General features: G+C 37.3%; 1 protein-coding gene across 1 annotated transcript in view; it reads right to left on the minus strand.

The window, feature by feature from the left end:
- Nucleotides 1-14,082, minus strand: part of PDZD8 (PDZ domain containing 8) — a 117,665-nt gene that overhangs the window by 62,848 nt on the left and 40,735 nt on the right. Inside the window, exon 2 of the mRNA XM_025396821.1 lies at nt 10,325-10,447. Coding sequence (XP_025252606.1) covers nt 10,325-10,447 — 123 coding nt within the window. The remainder of the gene's footprint in view (nt 1-10,324; nt 10,448-14,082) is intronic.

Here is a 14,082-nt window from a genome sequence, read left to right on the forward strand (position 1 = left end):
TGGAAAACAGTATGGCGATTCCTCAAGGATCTAGAACTAGAAATACCATATGACCCAGCCATCCCATTACTGGGTATATACTCAAAGGATTATAAATCATGCTGCTATAAAGACACATGCACACATTATTCACAATAGCAAAGACTTGGAATCAGCCCAAATGTCCATCAGTGACAGACTGGATTAAGAAAATGTGGCACATATACACCATGGAATACTATGCAGCCATAAAAAAGGATGAGTTTGTGTCCTTTGTAGGGATGCAGCTGGGAACCATCATTCTCAGCAAACTATCGCAAGAACAGAAAACCAAACACCGCATGTTCTCACTCATAGGTGGGAACTGAACAATGAGATCACTTGGACTCGGGAAAGGGAACATCACCAGGACCTATTATGGGGAGGGGGGAAGGGGAAGGAATGGCATTGGAAGTTATACCTGACATGTAAATGATGAGATGATGGGTGCTGACGAGTTGATGGGTGCAGCACACCAACATGGCACAAGTATACATATGTAACAAACCTGCACGTTGTGCACATGTACCCTAGAACTTAAAGTATAATAATAAAATTAAAAAAAAAAACAACTTGGAGGAATAATATTCAGCAACAATTCCAAGTAATTCCTTCTGATTTTCAAAAGCATTCATTTTGGGTTCAACTTTTCCTTTATACAAATTTAAACGTCTTATGCTTGAGCTAATTTCCTCTTATCGCTTCCTCCAAGAAAACAAAACAAAACAAAACAAAACAAAACAGAACTTCAGCCTTCAACTAAAAAATACTTCATTATTATGCACTCTGCATCCCTGGATCTTTCTGAAAAGGTAATTTATTTTAAAAATAATGCGCTGCCCTAAAAAATGTGAAAAATTTCCAAAACCTACACTTCTAACATACTATAAAAGTTTTCAGAACCAAAATAATTTTTATTCCGTAAGTTTTTTTTTGAGACGGAGTTCTGCTCTTGTTGCCCAGGCTGGAGTGCAATGGCGCCATCTTGGCTCACCTCAACCTCCGCCTCCTGGGTTCAAGTGATTATCCTGTCTCAGCCTCCCGAGTAACTGGAATTACAGGCATGTGCCACCACGCCCGGCTCAGTTTTGTATTTTTAGTAGAGACGGGGTTTCTCCATGTTGATCAGGCTGGTCTCAACTCCCGACATCAGGTGATGTCGGCCTCCCAAAGTGCTGGGATTACAGGCGTGAATCACCGCGCCTGGCCTCTCTGTAAGGTTTTTTTGAAAAAGGATATGGGCCAGGCGTGGTGGCTCAGGCCTGTAATCCCAGCACTTTGTGGGGCCAACGCAGGCAGATCACTTGAGGTCAGGAGTTTGAGACCAGCCTGGCCAACATGATGAAACCCCCGTCCCTACTAAAAATACAAAAATTAGGTGGGTGGCCAGTGCCTGTAATCCCAGCTATTTGAGAAGCTGAGGCAGGGGAATCACTTGAACTCGGGAGGCAGAGGTTGTGGTGGGCGGAGATTGCACCATTGCACTCCAGCCTGGGCAGCAGGGCAGACTCTATCTCAAAAAAAAAAAAAAAAAAAAAAAGGATATGGAGGCAGAATAAGATTACAGAAAGACTGAGGAACTCTGGAGTTAGACAAAACTAGATTCAAATTCCAGTGGTACTGAGCAAGGAACTTGTGGATCTCAGTTCATCCATAAAATGGATATAATAACACTAATCTTGTAAAGATGCTCTGAGAGCTGGAATTAATAAATGCAGTAAAGTATCTACATATTGCAGATAATAAATAAGTACAACTAATAATACAATTATTTGTAGAGCCATGCCCCAAATATCTTCAGATTTAGCTAGATATTTTTCCTTAAAAAATGTCAAAACATTAAAATAAAGGCAGGTAATAAAAGAAGCACCCACATACCAACTACTCAGGAAAAAAGCAAATATTATTATTTAGCCTTATTTGCTTCAGATGGATTTTTTAAGTTATACTCAAGCCAAAATAACCAAATAAATTTAATCAAACTCAATGCTAAAATAAACGGGATTCACAGACAAATGCAAACTGGAAATATTTTGAAGTTATAACTCCTAAAACAGCTCCTCTTGTAAATGAATTTCAAAAGTTCATAATATTAACAGCCTCCCCTACAGAACTAAACATTTCACTTTAAAATATGAACATAATGCTATTTAAAGGATTAATTCTCTATTTCTCTCTTCTGTCAAACTTCTACCTTGAAAATGCTTCACACCTAATATGTGAATCAAGACCAGGTGACAACACTAAAAAAGAATTTAATCACATAATTAAATGATTTTATTTGCCTTAAAAGGTCAATGTAAAACTATGTATTTCGGGTTCTAGAATGATGTCAAGAGTGGTGGCACCGTTTTAAGTCTCCCCAAAACCCCCCCATAAAAGGACAAAAAGCAATGAGGAAAACAAAAGCAAAATTCAACAACATGTACAACAAAATGAGGTGGCCAACACTTTAACAGTAGTGAAGTAGTCACTCAAATTCTCCCACAGATTGTAATTATAAAAACTGGATAAAAAAATTTTTAAATCACATTTAAAGACAATGAAAACCTTCCAAATGTAGACAGAAGCCTGCTTTGAGATTAATATTTCAATTATCAAAAAACTGCAGCTGCAGGCAGGGCACAGGGTTTCATGCCTGTAATCCCAGCACTTTGGAAGGTTGAGGCGGGTGGGCTGCTTCAACCCAGGAGTTTGTGACTAGCCTAAGCAACAGGATGAAACCCTTTCTCTACTAAAAATACAAAAAATTAGCCAGGTGTTGGTGGCACATGCTGTGGTCCCAGCTACTTAGGAGGCTGAGGCAGGAGGATCACTTGAGCCCAGGAGGTCAAGGCTGTGGTGAGAGGCATGATCACGTAACTGCACTCCAGCCTGGGTGGCAAAGCAAGATCCTGTCTCAAAACAAAACAAAACAGACTCCTGATGTGCTCAGATGTTAGATTTAGCAGATCGAGGCTTCAATGCAGCAATTATACATATATATAAAAACTGACAGAACATTTGTTCAAAGAATTAAAGGAAAACATAATGAGTGAACAGATAGGAAATATCAACATAGAAATGGGAACTATACAAAACAGAAATTCTAGAGCCAAAAAGTATAATAAACGAGATTAAAAATTCACTAGATGAGCTCAACAGAAAACTGGAGATAGGAGAAGACTCAGTGAACTTGAAATAAGATCACGTGAATTACTCAAGCCAAAGTATACAGAGAAAAAGAATTTAAAGAAAGAAACAAACAAGCAAACAAACCAAACCTCAGGGGACGTATAGGAAAATGAAACAGCCCAACATAATATGTAATCTAGAATAAGAGAGGTGGAAAAAAAGGCCAAAACAATTGAAAAAATAAGAATAGCCCAAGCCCCCAAATTTGGTTGTAAACATTAATTCATATGTCCAAGAAGCTAACTGAAATGGAAGCAGGAAAAAACACAAAGAAAGCTCCCCTAGACATGGTCTAAGTGCCGAAAGCCAAACATAAAGTAAAACGTTGGAAAGCAGCCAGAGAAAAACAACATGTTACATATGGAGGAAGAATAAAACAAGTTGCTAACTTCTCATCAGAATATGGGATTGACATAGCCAAAGTGCTGAAGGAACAGATGAAAGGAAAGTAAATTTCCAGGTAAGCAAAAAATGAGACAATTTGTTGCCAGCAGACCTACATAACAAGAAGTGCTAAAGGAAGTTCTGCAGGGTAAAGGGAAGGAATGCCAGATGACAATTTTGATACAAAAGAAGAAATAAAGGGCAACAGAAATGGTAAATATACAGTAAATGTAAAAAAACCCACCACTACCAAAGTTTGTTCTTCTTTTAATTTCTTTAAAGGACAGATAACAGTTGAAGGCAAAAATAACACCACTGATGGTTTAATAACCTATATACCATCTGTATATCTTTTTGTATAGTTCTGGGTTTGGAGAAGCATGTTAATACTCTACATATTTAAAAGCAAAAATCAGGAAGGATGAAGAAAAGCAGGAGTGGGGGGAGACTAAATCTGAAACGAATAAACCCAACTATATTTTAAATGAACACCATAATCACACCAAAAAGGAAAAAAGAAATCTAAATAATTTAAGAACACAGTACTTGACCTCACATTCCCTCAATCTTGGGCAGCATCAGGGAGAATTACAAAGGAATCCTGAACTCCTTGTAGTATGTTTTTTGTACTTGTATGAACAACGCAATTCTGAAACTAATTAAGATTATTATAGGACTGAGCAAATGAATAAAAGTGCTGATGTTGTTGAGTGCCATGAAGTAAGAATTGGGGGAAGAACCAAAGCAAGGAATAATTCCATAAGGATGAACTAGAATTGGAGGTACAGGTTTGAGCATTCTTTATCCAAAATGCTTAGGACCAGCAGTGTTTCAGATTTTGGAATATTTGCTTATATTTAATGAGATATCTTGAAGATGAGACCCAAATCTAAACACAAAATTAATTTGTTTCATATACACTTTATAGCCTGAAGATAATTTTATACAAAAATATTGTTTCCTGCATGAAACCAAGTTTGTGTACAGTGAACCATCAGAAAGCAAAGGTGTCAGGTGTGTATTTTCCACTTGTGGCATCATGTCAGCACTGAAAAACACTCAGATTCTGGAGCATTTTGGAGTTCAAATTTTTCAGATTAAGGTTGCTCAACCTGTATTGGGTGAACTCATGACTTCTAAATTACGTGTGTGTATGCATGTATAAGTACTGATACATGAATGTATTTCCTAACTGTCCTCTGAAGAGGTCTATGAATATATAAAGTAGCAATAAACACACCCAACATTCAGATCTTGGTTTCTATTAATAATACCATCCTTTACTAAAATGAACTAGGCAGCTAGTCATGGTGGTACATGCCTGTAGTCTCAGCTAAAAATAAAAAGAATTGGGGTTTTTTGGAAAAATAGTTGGTTCTGGGACCGTGCCAGAGAAGACAGAAGATAAATGCAGAATAGCTTGTTAAATCAGAAAATAATGAAGTCTCAAAAAGAGAAAAAAAAAAGATGGGGTCACATCACACACAGGATCCATCTTGAGGGGGTTCCTACTGGCCAAATCTGAGACAATTTAGACACCAAAATCATTAAGGACAGTAAAGAATTATAACCATTGAGAAAAATAAAAATTCATGGGTCAATGGGGACAATAAACTAAGAATAAGGGAAGACTCTTGGTAACAGAATAGAATGTCAACTGCTGTGGTCTTCTGTGTTTGTGTTATATTTAACATTTAAAACTTAAAAAAAAAAAAATGTAATTTTGAAATCCAGTGAGACAAAACACCCTAGAAGCTGTTGAGAAAATATAGGCTTTACAACAGCATGAGTGTAACTCAGTAAAGAAATAACTAATTAGAATCTCCTTCTACTTATAATAAGTACAAGCTAGACTAAATGTACTGCTTTGGAGTATAGTACTCTCACATACAACAAAATTTTATAGCCCTTGCCTTCGCTGACTATAATCTTATTTGTTTTTTTAAACTGTAACTGGTTGATAATATTAGCTCCCAAAAAAGTATTCACTACATTATTCAATGTCTTTTACATAAAGATCCATGAAAAATCCCTCTTAGAATTTGGAGCCAGAATTTTTCTCCTAAAGAACATGCAGTTTATCAGAAAATAAGACCTAAGTGTATGTGAGGTGATGCATATGTTAATTAGCTTGATTTAGCCATTTTACAATGTATGCATATTTTCAAAATATGTATATTTTGTAAACTTTAAGTTTTTAAAACAAATCAATTGTTTCAGAAATGAAAGTAAGATCTGGCCAGGGGCGGTGGCTCATGCCTGTAATCCCAGCACTTTCAGAGGCCGAAGTGGGCGGATCACGAGGTCAGGAGATTGAGGCCATCCTGGCTAACACGGTGAAATCCCTTCTCTACTAAAAATACGAAGAATTAGCCAGGCATGGTGGCGGGCGCCTGTAGACCCAGCTACTTGGGAGGCTGAGGCAGAAGAATGGCATGAACCCAGGAGGCGGAGCTTGCAGTGAGCCAAGACTGTGCCACTGCACTCCAGCCTGGGCTACAGTGAGACTCCATCTCAAAAAAAAAAAAAAAAAAAAAAAAAAAGAAAGATCTAACTAATCCATTAAGTTTCCTTTGTTGCCTTAGCTGCCAGAAAATTGATCTCTTTTCCATGTTTTTGATCTAATGTATCTTCTGCTTAAGTACACATGGTTACATGTTTTCTTTGCAAAATACCTCAAATATCTTCTATCCTTTAAGATATAAGATAGACTATAAATTATAAATTTAAAAATAATCATCTTAACAATATGATTGCAATACTAATGTGAAATAATTTCACCGAATAGCAGTACCACAAACAGCCACTGCATTCATCTGTGGTTAAAAAAAATCAGCTTTCATCAACTCAAAAAAACATGCAATTGTTCAGAATTGCTTTTTAAAAAATACTTGACAAAAGCAAAATGTGAAAACCAATGTTTACACACAATACTGCCTTTCCACCCTCAAGCTATTGCTTGGGAAATGCAAAACAGTATTTCAGATAATTAGGAAAGAACCTCCCTTTACAAAATGAGACCTTTTTAAAATAATAAAATTCAAATTCCAATTCTCACAAACAAATATGCAAGAAAAAAATGCCGTTGTTTAAATATTTTTTCTTCACAGACACTGCAATGATTATCTTGAGACATAATAATAGAAGCTACATCTACTGTAGGCGGCCTATGTGGTAGGCACTGTGGGTAGTTACCTATCTCTGATGACAATTACCAGCAAGGTAGCTCCCTTGCCCATTTTACAGATGTGTAACTTGCCTAGTGACACTACATAAGGGCATATGGCTAGACTGAATTCAGTGCTTTCTATAACTCAAAAGTCTATGTTATTCCACTTTAAATGAAGTAATAAGCATTTTTTTTGGTCCTTTTTCCGAAAAGAAAGCACTGTTATGTGTGCTTTCATTTTCTCTAGTGCTTCTTTTTGCTTCAGGAATTAGAATAAAACACACAAGCTGAATTTATATTCAAATGAGATTAACAATTGAAATAAAAATGCTTAGGTTACAGTAATATGTTCTCTTTAGTTTGAATCCTATAAACTTAAAATCTACCTGAACAGAGTTTTCTGTTTTTATACTAAGAAAAAAGTTTACAAGAAAAACAATAATGTAAGTTTTTAACGGAAAGAATGTTAGGACTTAATACAAAGACAAAAAAGCAGGAATGAGTTGAGACTTATTCTCTCCTTCATAAACAAATAATCCTTAAACTATGTAAACAATAACACAGCGCCATAACACTGAGTAACTTTTACATGCTTGGATTTGCAAAAATGGTGCCAGGAAATCTCTTTAGATAGTGGACTTGTTCCCGAGATGAATCTATCACTTGGGGAAAGGTGCTGGCTATACAACCTACGCCGATAGTTATACAACTTAAGAACAGACATTAAAAAAACTATTTTTCCATGTTTTTCCCTTCAGCCTAATTATGTACTCTCTAAAAATACTGGACCTTAATTTTTGACCAGGTGATAAGTAAAACAACATAAACAAGTTTATAGGGAATAGTTGGGCTATCACCTTGACCCCTGTCTATCATCATCAACCCAGTTCCTTCCCTGTATACCCTATTAAACTTCTTATTGGTTCCTCATTTATCCTTTCAGAGATTTATTACAGTTCCTTATTAAAATAAAGTTGGTTACAGGTACTTCACACATTCTAATGCTTTTCTTTTCATTTATCTCAATTTAACATGACCTAAAGAATGTCTGGCTATACTTTCTCAAGGCCTTACATGCAGTCTTTGACTCCTGTAGCAAGGCTTTAAGTGAGCAGTACTGCAGGTAAAGCAAAAATGTGGTGAGCAAAGCTGACACCAAAGCTAGTGGTTAAACAGCTACAAGCTAACAGACATATAATCAAAACCTAACCTTACCAGCAACATTAAGGCAAATGAATTAGTATTTTCTAAATACCTAGCATAGTACCTATTATATCTATTTTACTATACAGTGCAGTTCCTTTTACAAAATAGACAACATATTTAGTCTTTTTAAAATTTTTTTTTAAAAAGGGATTTTTTGTCTACCAGGCTTTCTAACATAATGATACACAATCCTGAGTCACCCTGGACTTAACAACAATAACAAAAAAGATTAAGTATATTATTAGTATATTCAAAACTAACCTATTACCAAGGATACAAATGTATTAGATATAAAATATAACCTGTGTTCTCAAGTACTTAATTGTATTATGGGTTGGAAATAAAAATAAAAGTCATATGTAACAAGTAAGTGGTACAAACAAGTGTCATAAAAATGTAGCCCGAGGATAGTATACTTGTACTTGGAATGATCAGGAGAGACATTAAGAAGGTAGCTTTTGAGCCAAACCAAGAAAGGTTGGCTTCATGGAGCAGAGAAGGGGGCCAAGAAAGCAGCAGCTAGTCAACGCAATGGGCTTGGTGCTTTAAAATATTTAAGTAGGGAATGGCAAACTACAGCTCATGGTCTAAATTCAGTCCACTGCCTGTTCTGTATAACCTGTGGGCTACCAGTGGTTTTTATGTTTTTAAATGGTTGAAAAGTATCAAAAGAATATTTTATACCATATGAAAATTATGAAATTCATATACAAAGTTTTACTGGCACGCAGCCACATTCATTCATTTACACATTATCTGTGACTGCTTCTGTACTGCAAGGCAGAGTTGTATAGTTGCAACAGAGACCATGTGAATCACAGCCTAAAATGTACTATCTGGCCCCTTAGAGAAAAAGTCTGCCAACACCTTGCCTTGGGAAGGCCTATGTAGCTGAAGCATTATGAATGAGGGGCTGGGTGGAGGATGGTGAGACTGAAGCTGGAAGAGCTAAGAGGAACCTGTGTGTCATGGTGAGGATTTGGGTTCACATCCTAAGAATAATGAGGAAGCTGTTAAAGAGTTTTAAGTAGGAGACTGACAATTAGATTTGCATTTTGAAAAGATCATGCTGGTTGTTATTTTGGGGACCAGCGGACTAGGAGATATGAAGGCTAGTATAGTAAGTAGTTCAAGCAAGATATGAATATAGCTTAAACTTTGGTGCTGGCAAAGTAAAACAAGGAGGCTAGGCAAGATTATTTCTGAGATCTCTTCCAGTTCTAAAACGCTAAAAAGCCACAGTGGTTCAAAGTCTAGTTTTGCAGCTTTCCTGAGTGTTTCCAATTATCACCAACAATTCTCAAAACTGTTTTGCTAGGTGACAAAGATTCTTTGCCAGGCCAAACTTTGTTGAGGTTTTTGAATCTTCTGCTAGGCCCATCTGTCCAGTTTTAGCAAAGAACTCTGCTAAGTCAGTTTAGCAAGAAACCCCTATTCTTTATATCTGATTTTCCTTTACCATCCTCCATGATGTCTGATCACCCTGGACTGTTTTTAGCAAGAATCCTGCTAGGTTGGTTTAGCCAGAATCCCCTTTACCCTTGATGTTTCCTCTTAGTAAGTTTCAATCCACTGATCCCACATTGCTTCTTGGCTATAAATTTCCACCTGCCCATGCTGTATTCAGAGTTGAGCCCAATCTGTCACCTACTTCAAGATCTCACTGCAGTGGCTGCTATACTTATCATGACGGTCCTGAATAAAGACTTCCTTACTGTGCTTTAACAAGTATCATTGAGTAATTTTCTCTTTAACATAGGAACAGCTCCCCAGTAGGTAGAATAAGTTAAAAATAAGCCAACAGAGCATTATGCATCTAAAGAGTATTGGAATGACTACAGAATACATGCCCGTCCCTCCATTAAAGCACTTTCTAAAATATGATTTATATTTGTTAAAGTTAGAAAGAACTACTTTTTTTTTTTTTTTTTTTTTTTAATGAGACGGAGTCTCACTCTGTCGCCCAGGCTGGAGTGCAGTGGCCAGATCTCAGCTCACTGCAAGCTCTGCCTCCTGGGTTTACACCATTCTCCTGCCTCAAGTCTCCTCAGTAGCTGGGACTACAGGCGCCCACCACCTCGCCCGGCTAGTTTTTTGTATTTTTTAGTAGAGACGGGGTTTCACCGTGTTAGCCAGGATGGTCTTGATCTCCTGACCTCATGATCTGCCTGTCTTGGCCTCCCAAAGTGCTGGGACTACAGGCTTGAGCCACTGCGCCCGGCCAGGACTACTTTTATGATATTAAATTTACAGTTAAAGAATTGACAGGTAAATAATACAATTTAAATGAACACACAACACAAATACTGCTTAGGAACATTTTCACTGCACTGTTTTCCCCACAACTTAGTAATGACAAAACAAAGAACATACCTGCTACATTCTAACAATGTAACTTTAAGACGGCCTTCAGTAAGTGCCCATTGTTGTATATGGATATGCTCTTCATCTTCTTCAAATCCTTGCAAGGTCTGGTATGGAAAAAACGGCTTAAACCTGACAAAAGTAAAGATAAGTCTAAATGTCTGAATAATAAACACCACAGTTTAAAGCATAACAAAACCCACCCATACAAAAACACAAAGCAAAATGAACACCTAATACTACATGTGCTCTACAAAACCAAAGCTTACCACACTCCCCCATAACTGGCAGCAAATGGTGCCTTCGCTATGGCACCCATAAGTCTTGGTTTTTTGGTATGCTCCCATTGATAAGGCAAGAGAGAACAAAGAAAAGAAAAATCTAGAGGCAGCAAGTAGGCCATGAAGTTTAGGTGAGGCAGGAGAGAGACTGTGAACCAGATGGATAGTGTTCCTACAGTACAAGATCAAAATTCAGAATGCATGTTTCATGGAAATAATATACAGTCCCCTTGGTATCCATGGAGGACTGGTTCCAGTACTTCCCAAGGATACCAAAATCCAAGGATGCTCAAGTCTCTCATATAAAATGGCCCAGTATATGTATTATGCACATTCTCCAATATGTTTTGAATCATCTCTAGATTACCTATAATACCTAATGCAATGTAAATGCTATGTAAATAGTTGTTAAGACTATATTGTTCAGAGAATAATGACAAGGAAAAAAGTCTGTACATGTTCAGTGCAGATGAAATTTTTTAAAAATATTTTCAATCCACAGTTGTTTGAATCCATGGATGTGGAACCCATGAATGTGGAGCCCACGAATACAGAGAACTGACTGTAGTAGATAGTGATTAGTACATGATAAAGATGAGTGTAATAGCAACATTAACAACAATTAACACAGCAGAGGTATTCATCAGAGATGTTTACTATTTGCCAGGCAGTATGCTAAGTGCTTTATACATGCATTATCTTATTTAATGCTCACAACCCTGAAGAGGGCAATATTATTGGCTCCTCTCGCCAGATGAAAAGAATGAAGCTTAGGAAGGTTAACAAGTTTGTTCAATTTTACAAAGTGAATGGCAAAACCAGAATTCAAGCTAGTCTGATTCCAAAGTCCAACTACATAACACCTCAGTTACTTATGAATTATTCAGGCATTCATATGCTCATTGCTAATATTGTTGTTTTTATGGAGAAGTTTGTGCTGAGTTATAAACTGTAGGTTTTAAAAAACTTGTAATTTCAAACACAAATCATACTTCTCCATTAAAGCTAAAGAAAAAGAAAATGAAAGAAAATTGGGCTTAAAGCCCTGTGGTTTTCAATTCACCCTACACATTGTCACTTGCCATGATATCTACTTGCTCAGAAAGTTTTAGTGACTTCTTACTGACCACACACACAGATACAGACACACACACGGTCAAAAGTTCTTGGTTTTACATTTAAGGTCCACCACAATTAATCTTCCTTTTTTATTTTTATTTTTTCTTGAGACAGGGTCTTGCTCTGTTACCCAAGCTGGAGTGCAGTGGCACGGTCTTGGCTCACTGCAACCTCTGCCTCCTTGGTTCAAGGTATTCTCTTGCCTCAGCCTCCCAAGTGGCTGGGATTACATGCATGCACCACTACACCTGGATGATTTTTGTATTTTTAGTAGAAATGGGGTTTTGCCATGTTGGCCAGACCAGTCTTGAACTCCTGACCTCAAGTGATCTGCCCACCTCAGCCTCCCACATGGCCTTCCAAAGTGCTGGGATTACAGGCCTGAGCCACCACACCCAGCCCACAATTAATCTTTCTAATCACATATTCCCTTAATATAAACATTCCAATCTAGAAAGTCACCTCATATGCCCAGAAGACACTATGAATATTCCTGCCTTCAGGCCTTTCATACCAACTGGAGGTTGTCCCAGATTCCTCAAAGCCTCTCCAAATCCTCCCCTCTTTCACACTCTGCCATACATGCTGTTTTCTTCTCTATCTTGCAGTCTTCTAAACTGCTGTGCATTTATGCCTTAAAGTGTCAAATATGACTTAGTCTCACAATTCTCTGCATCCATCACATACCTGACAGGATGTTTCACACATTATCAGGATTTGAGTATGTGTTGCACTGATTTACAAACAGTTAACACTAAAAGTGAAATAAACACTTAGAAAATATCAATAGCCTACTATAGTTTATACGGAAAGATAGTAATAGAGGGGGTTAAATGCTGTTTTATGTTTTCCCAGCAAATAAGATTAAAGAAAAAAAATTTTTAAGGAAACGTTAAGTAGGAACACAGGCAATGCTCAGTGCTTTTCTCCTGTTTCTAAACTAGTATGGAAAGCAGAAAGCCCCCTCAGTTTCTCCCAGCTAAAACGCTAATTTGCATTTGAAGTCATTTGATTCAGACAGACTGGCACCAAATTTTTAGAGGGAAAAAAAATAGTAGCTAAATTTATATCAATATCATGTTGTAGCTGGGTGCTTTTAACACAGTCCTTATGACTCCTGAAAAACATATAACTCTGTTAGTTTGCAAAAAATTATAATCATCATATATACTAGAAACTTGGAATTTAATAATCCAAGTTAGCTAAATCACAACTGCTCTAAGAACCAGCTTTTCTTGTCAAATATAAAGTCAAAATTCAATTAAAAAATTTCTCACAGGAGTATGAGTTGAATGTTATATGGAATAAAGTCTAACAGGGGGTTTTGCTAAGAGTGTTTATGCACAAAAATAATTTGAAATCAGAACAATGTATTCCATTTTAAATGAATATACTAAACGGTGGGATAAAGCATGAACATGTTCGGCAAGCCAATACATAGAATCCATACATTAAAATTCTCTAAGAACATTTGGTTTTCAGAACTTTTAAGTCCAAGTCTTTAAGTATCCCAAACCCATAAAGAATCCAAACAATGAAGCAGGCTACCTCTATCACTTTCTTTTATCTTCCTATTCCATCATATGATCTTTCTTCAAAATCCATTAGTGTTTATTTCCTAATTAACCTATTAACTCAAAAATGTCAGTTTTTTCACTCAGGCTTCCCCCCAAAATAGTCTTAACAAACTACCTGTACTTCCTCCTGTAGAAAACTTAAAAACCCAAAGTAGGAAGATCAACTTTAAGGATGACAGTATGAAGAGCCCTGCGGATCTGCTCCCCAGTGAAACTGGTGAAAATTATTTTAAACCAAAACATTTACAGTCTCTGGAAATGGTCTTAAGAGCAAACAGCAAAATTTTTAAATCTACTTAAGAAAATCTACGAAAATTTGGTAAGAAAGTCAAGTCTGTGGTGTTTGAACCCTGTTTCCCCAACAAGCTCAGGGTGGCAGAGACTACACGCTAGACTTATTTTTTATTTTTTATTTTTAGTTTTTGAGATGGAGTCTTGATCTGTCGCCCAGGCTGGAGTGCAGTGGCACGATCTCAGCTCACTGCAAGCTCTGCCTCCCAGGTTCAAGCCATTCTCCTGCCTCAGCCTCCCGAGTAGCTGGGACTACAGGCGCCTGCCACCACACCCAGCTATTTTTTTGTATTTTTAGTGAAACTAGGCCTCATAAAACTTAAAAAAATTAAACACCAGGTGGCCCTGGATAAGGTCCCACCCTGCCTCGATAGGGTCCCACCCTGCCTCGATAAGGTCCTACCCTGCCTCGATAGGGTCCCACCCTGCCAATTCTAGGAAACAACCTCATGGGGTCCCACCCTGCCAATTCCGGGGGTCCCACCCTGCCTCGAAGTTC

The sequence above is a fragment of the Theropithecus gelada genome, chromosome 9 (genome assembly GCF_003255815.1).
Source record: "Theropithecus gelada isolate Dixy chromosome 9, Tgel_1.0, whole genome shotgun sequence".
Classification (NCBI taxonomy): domain Eukaryota; kingdom Metazoa; phylum Chordata; class Mammalia; order Primates; family Cercopithecidae; genus Theropithecus; species Theropithecus gelada.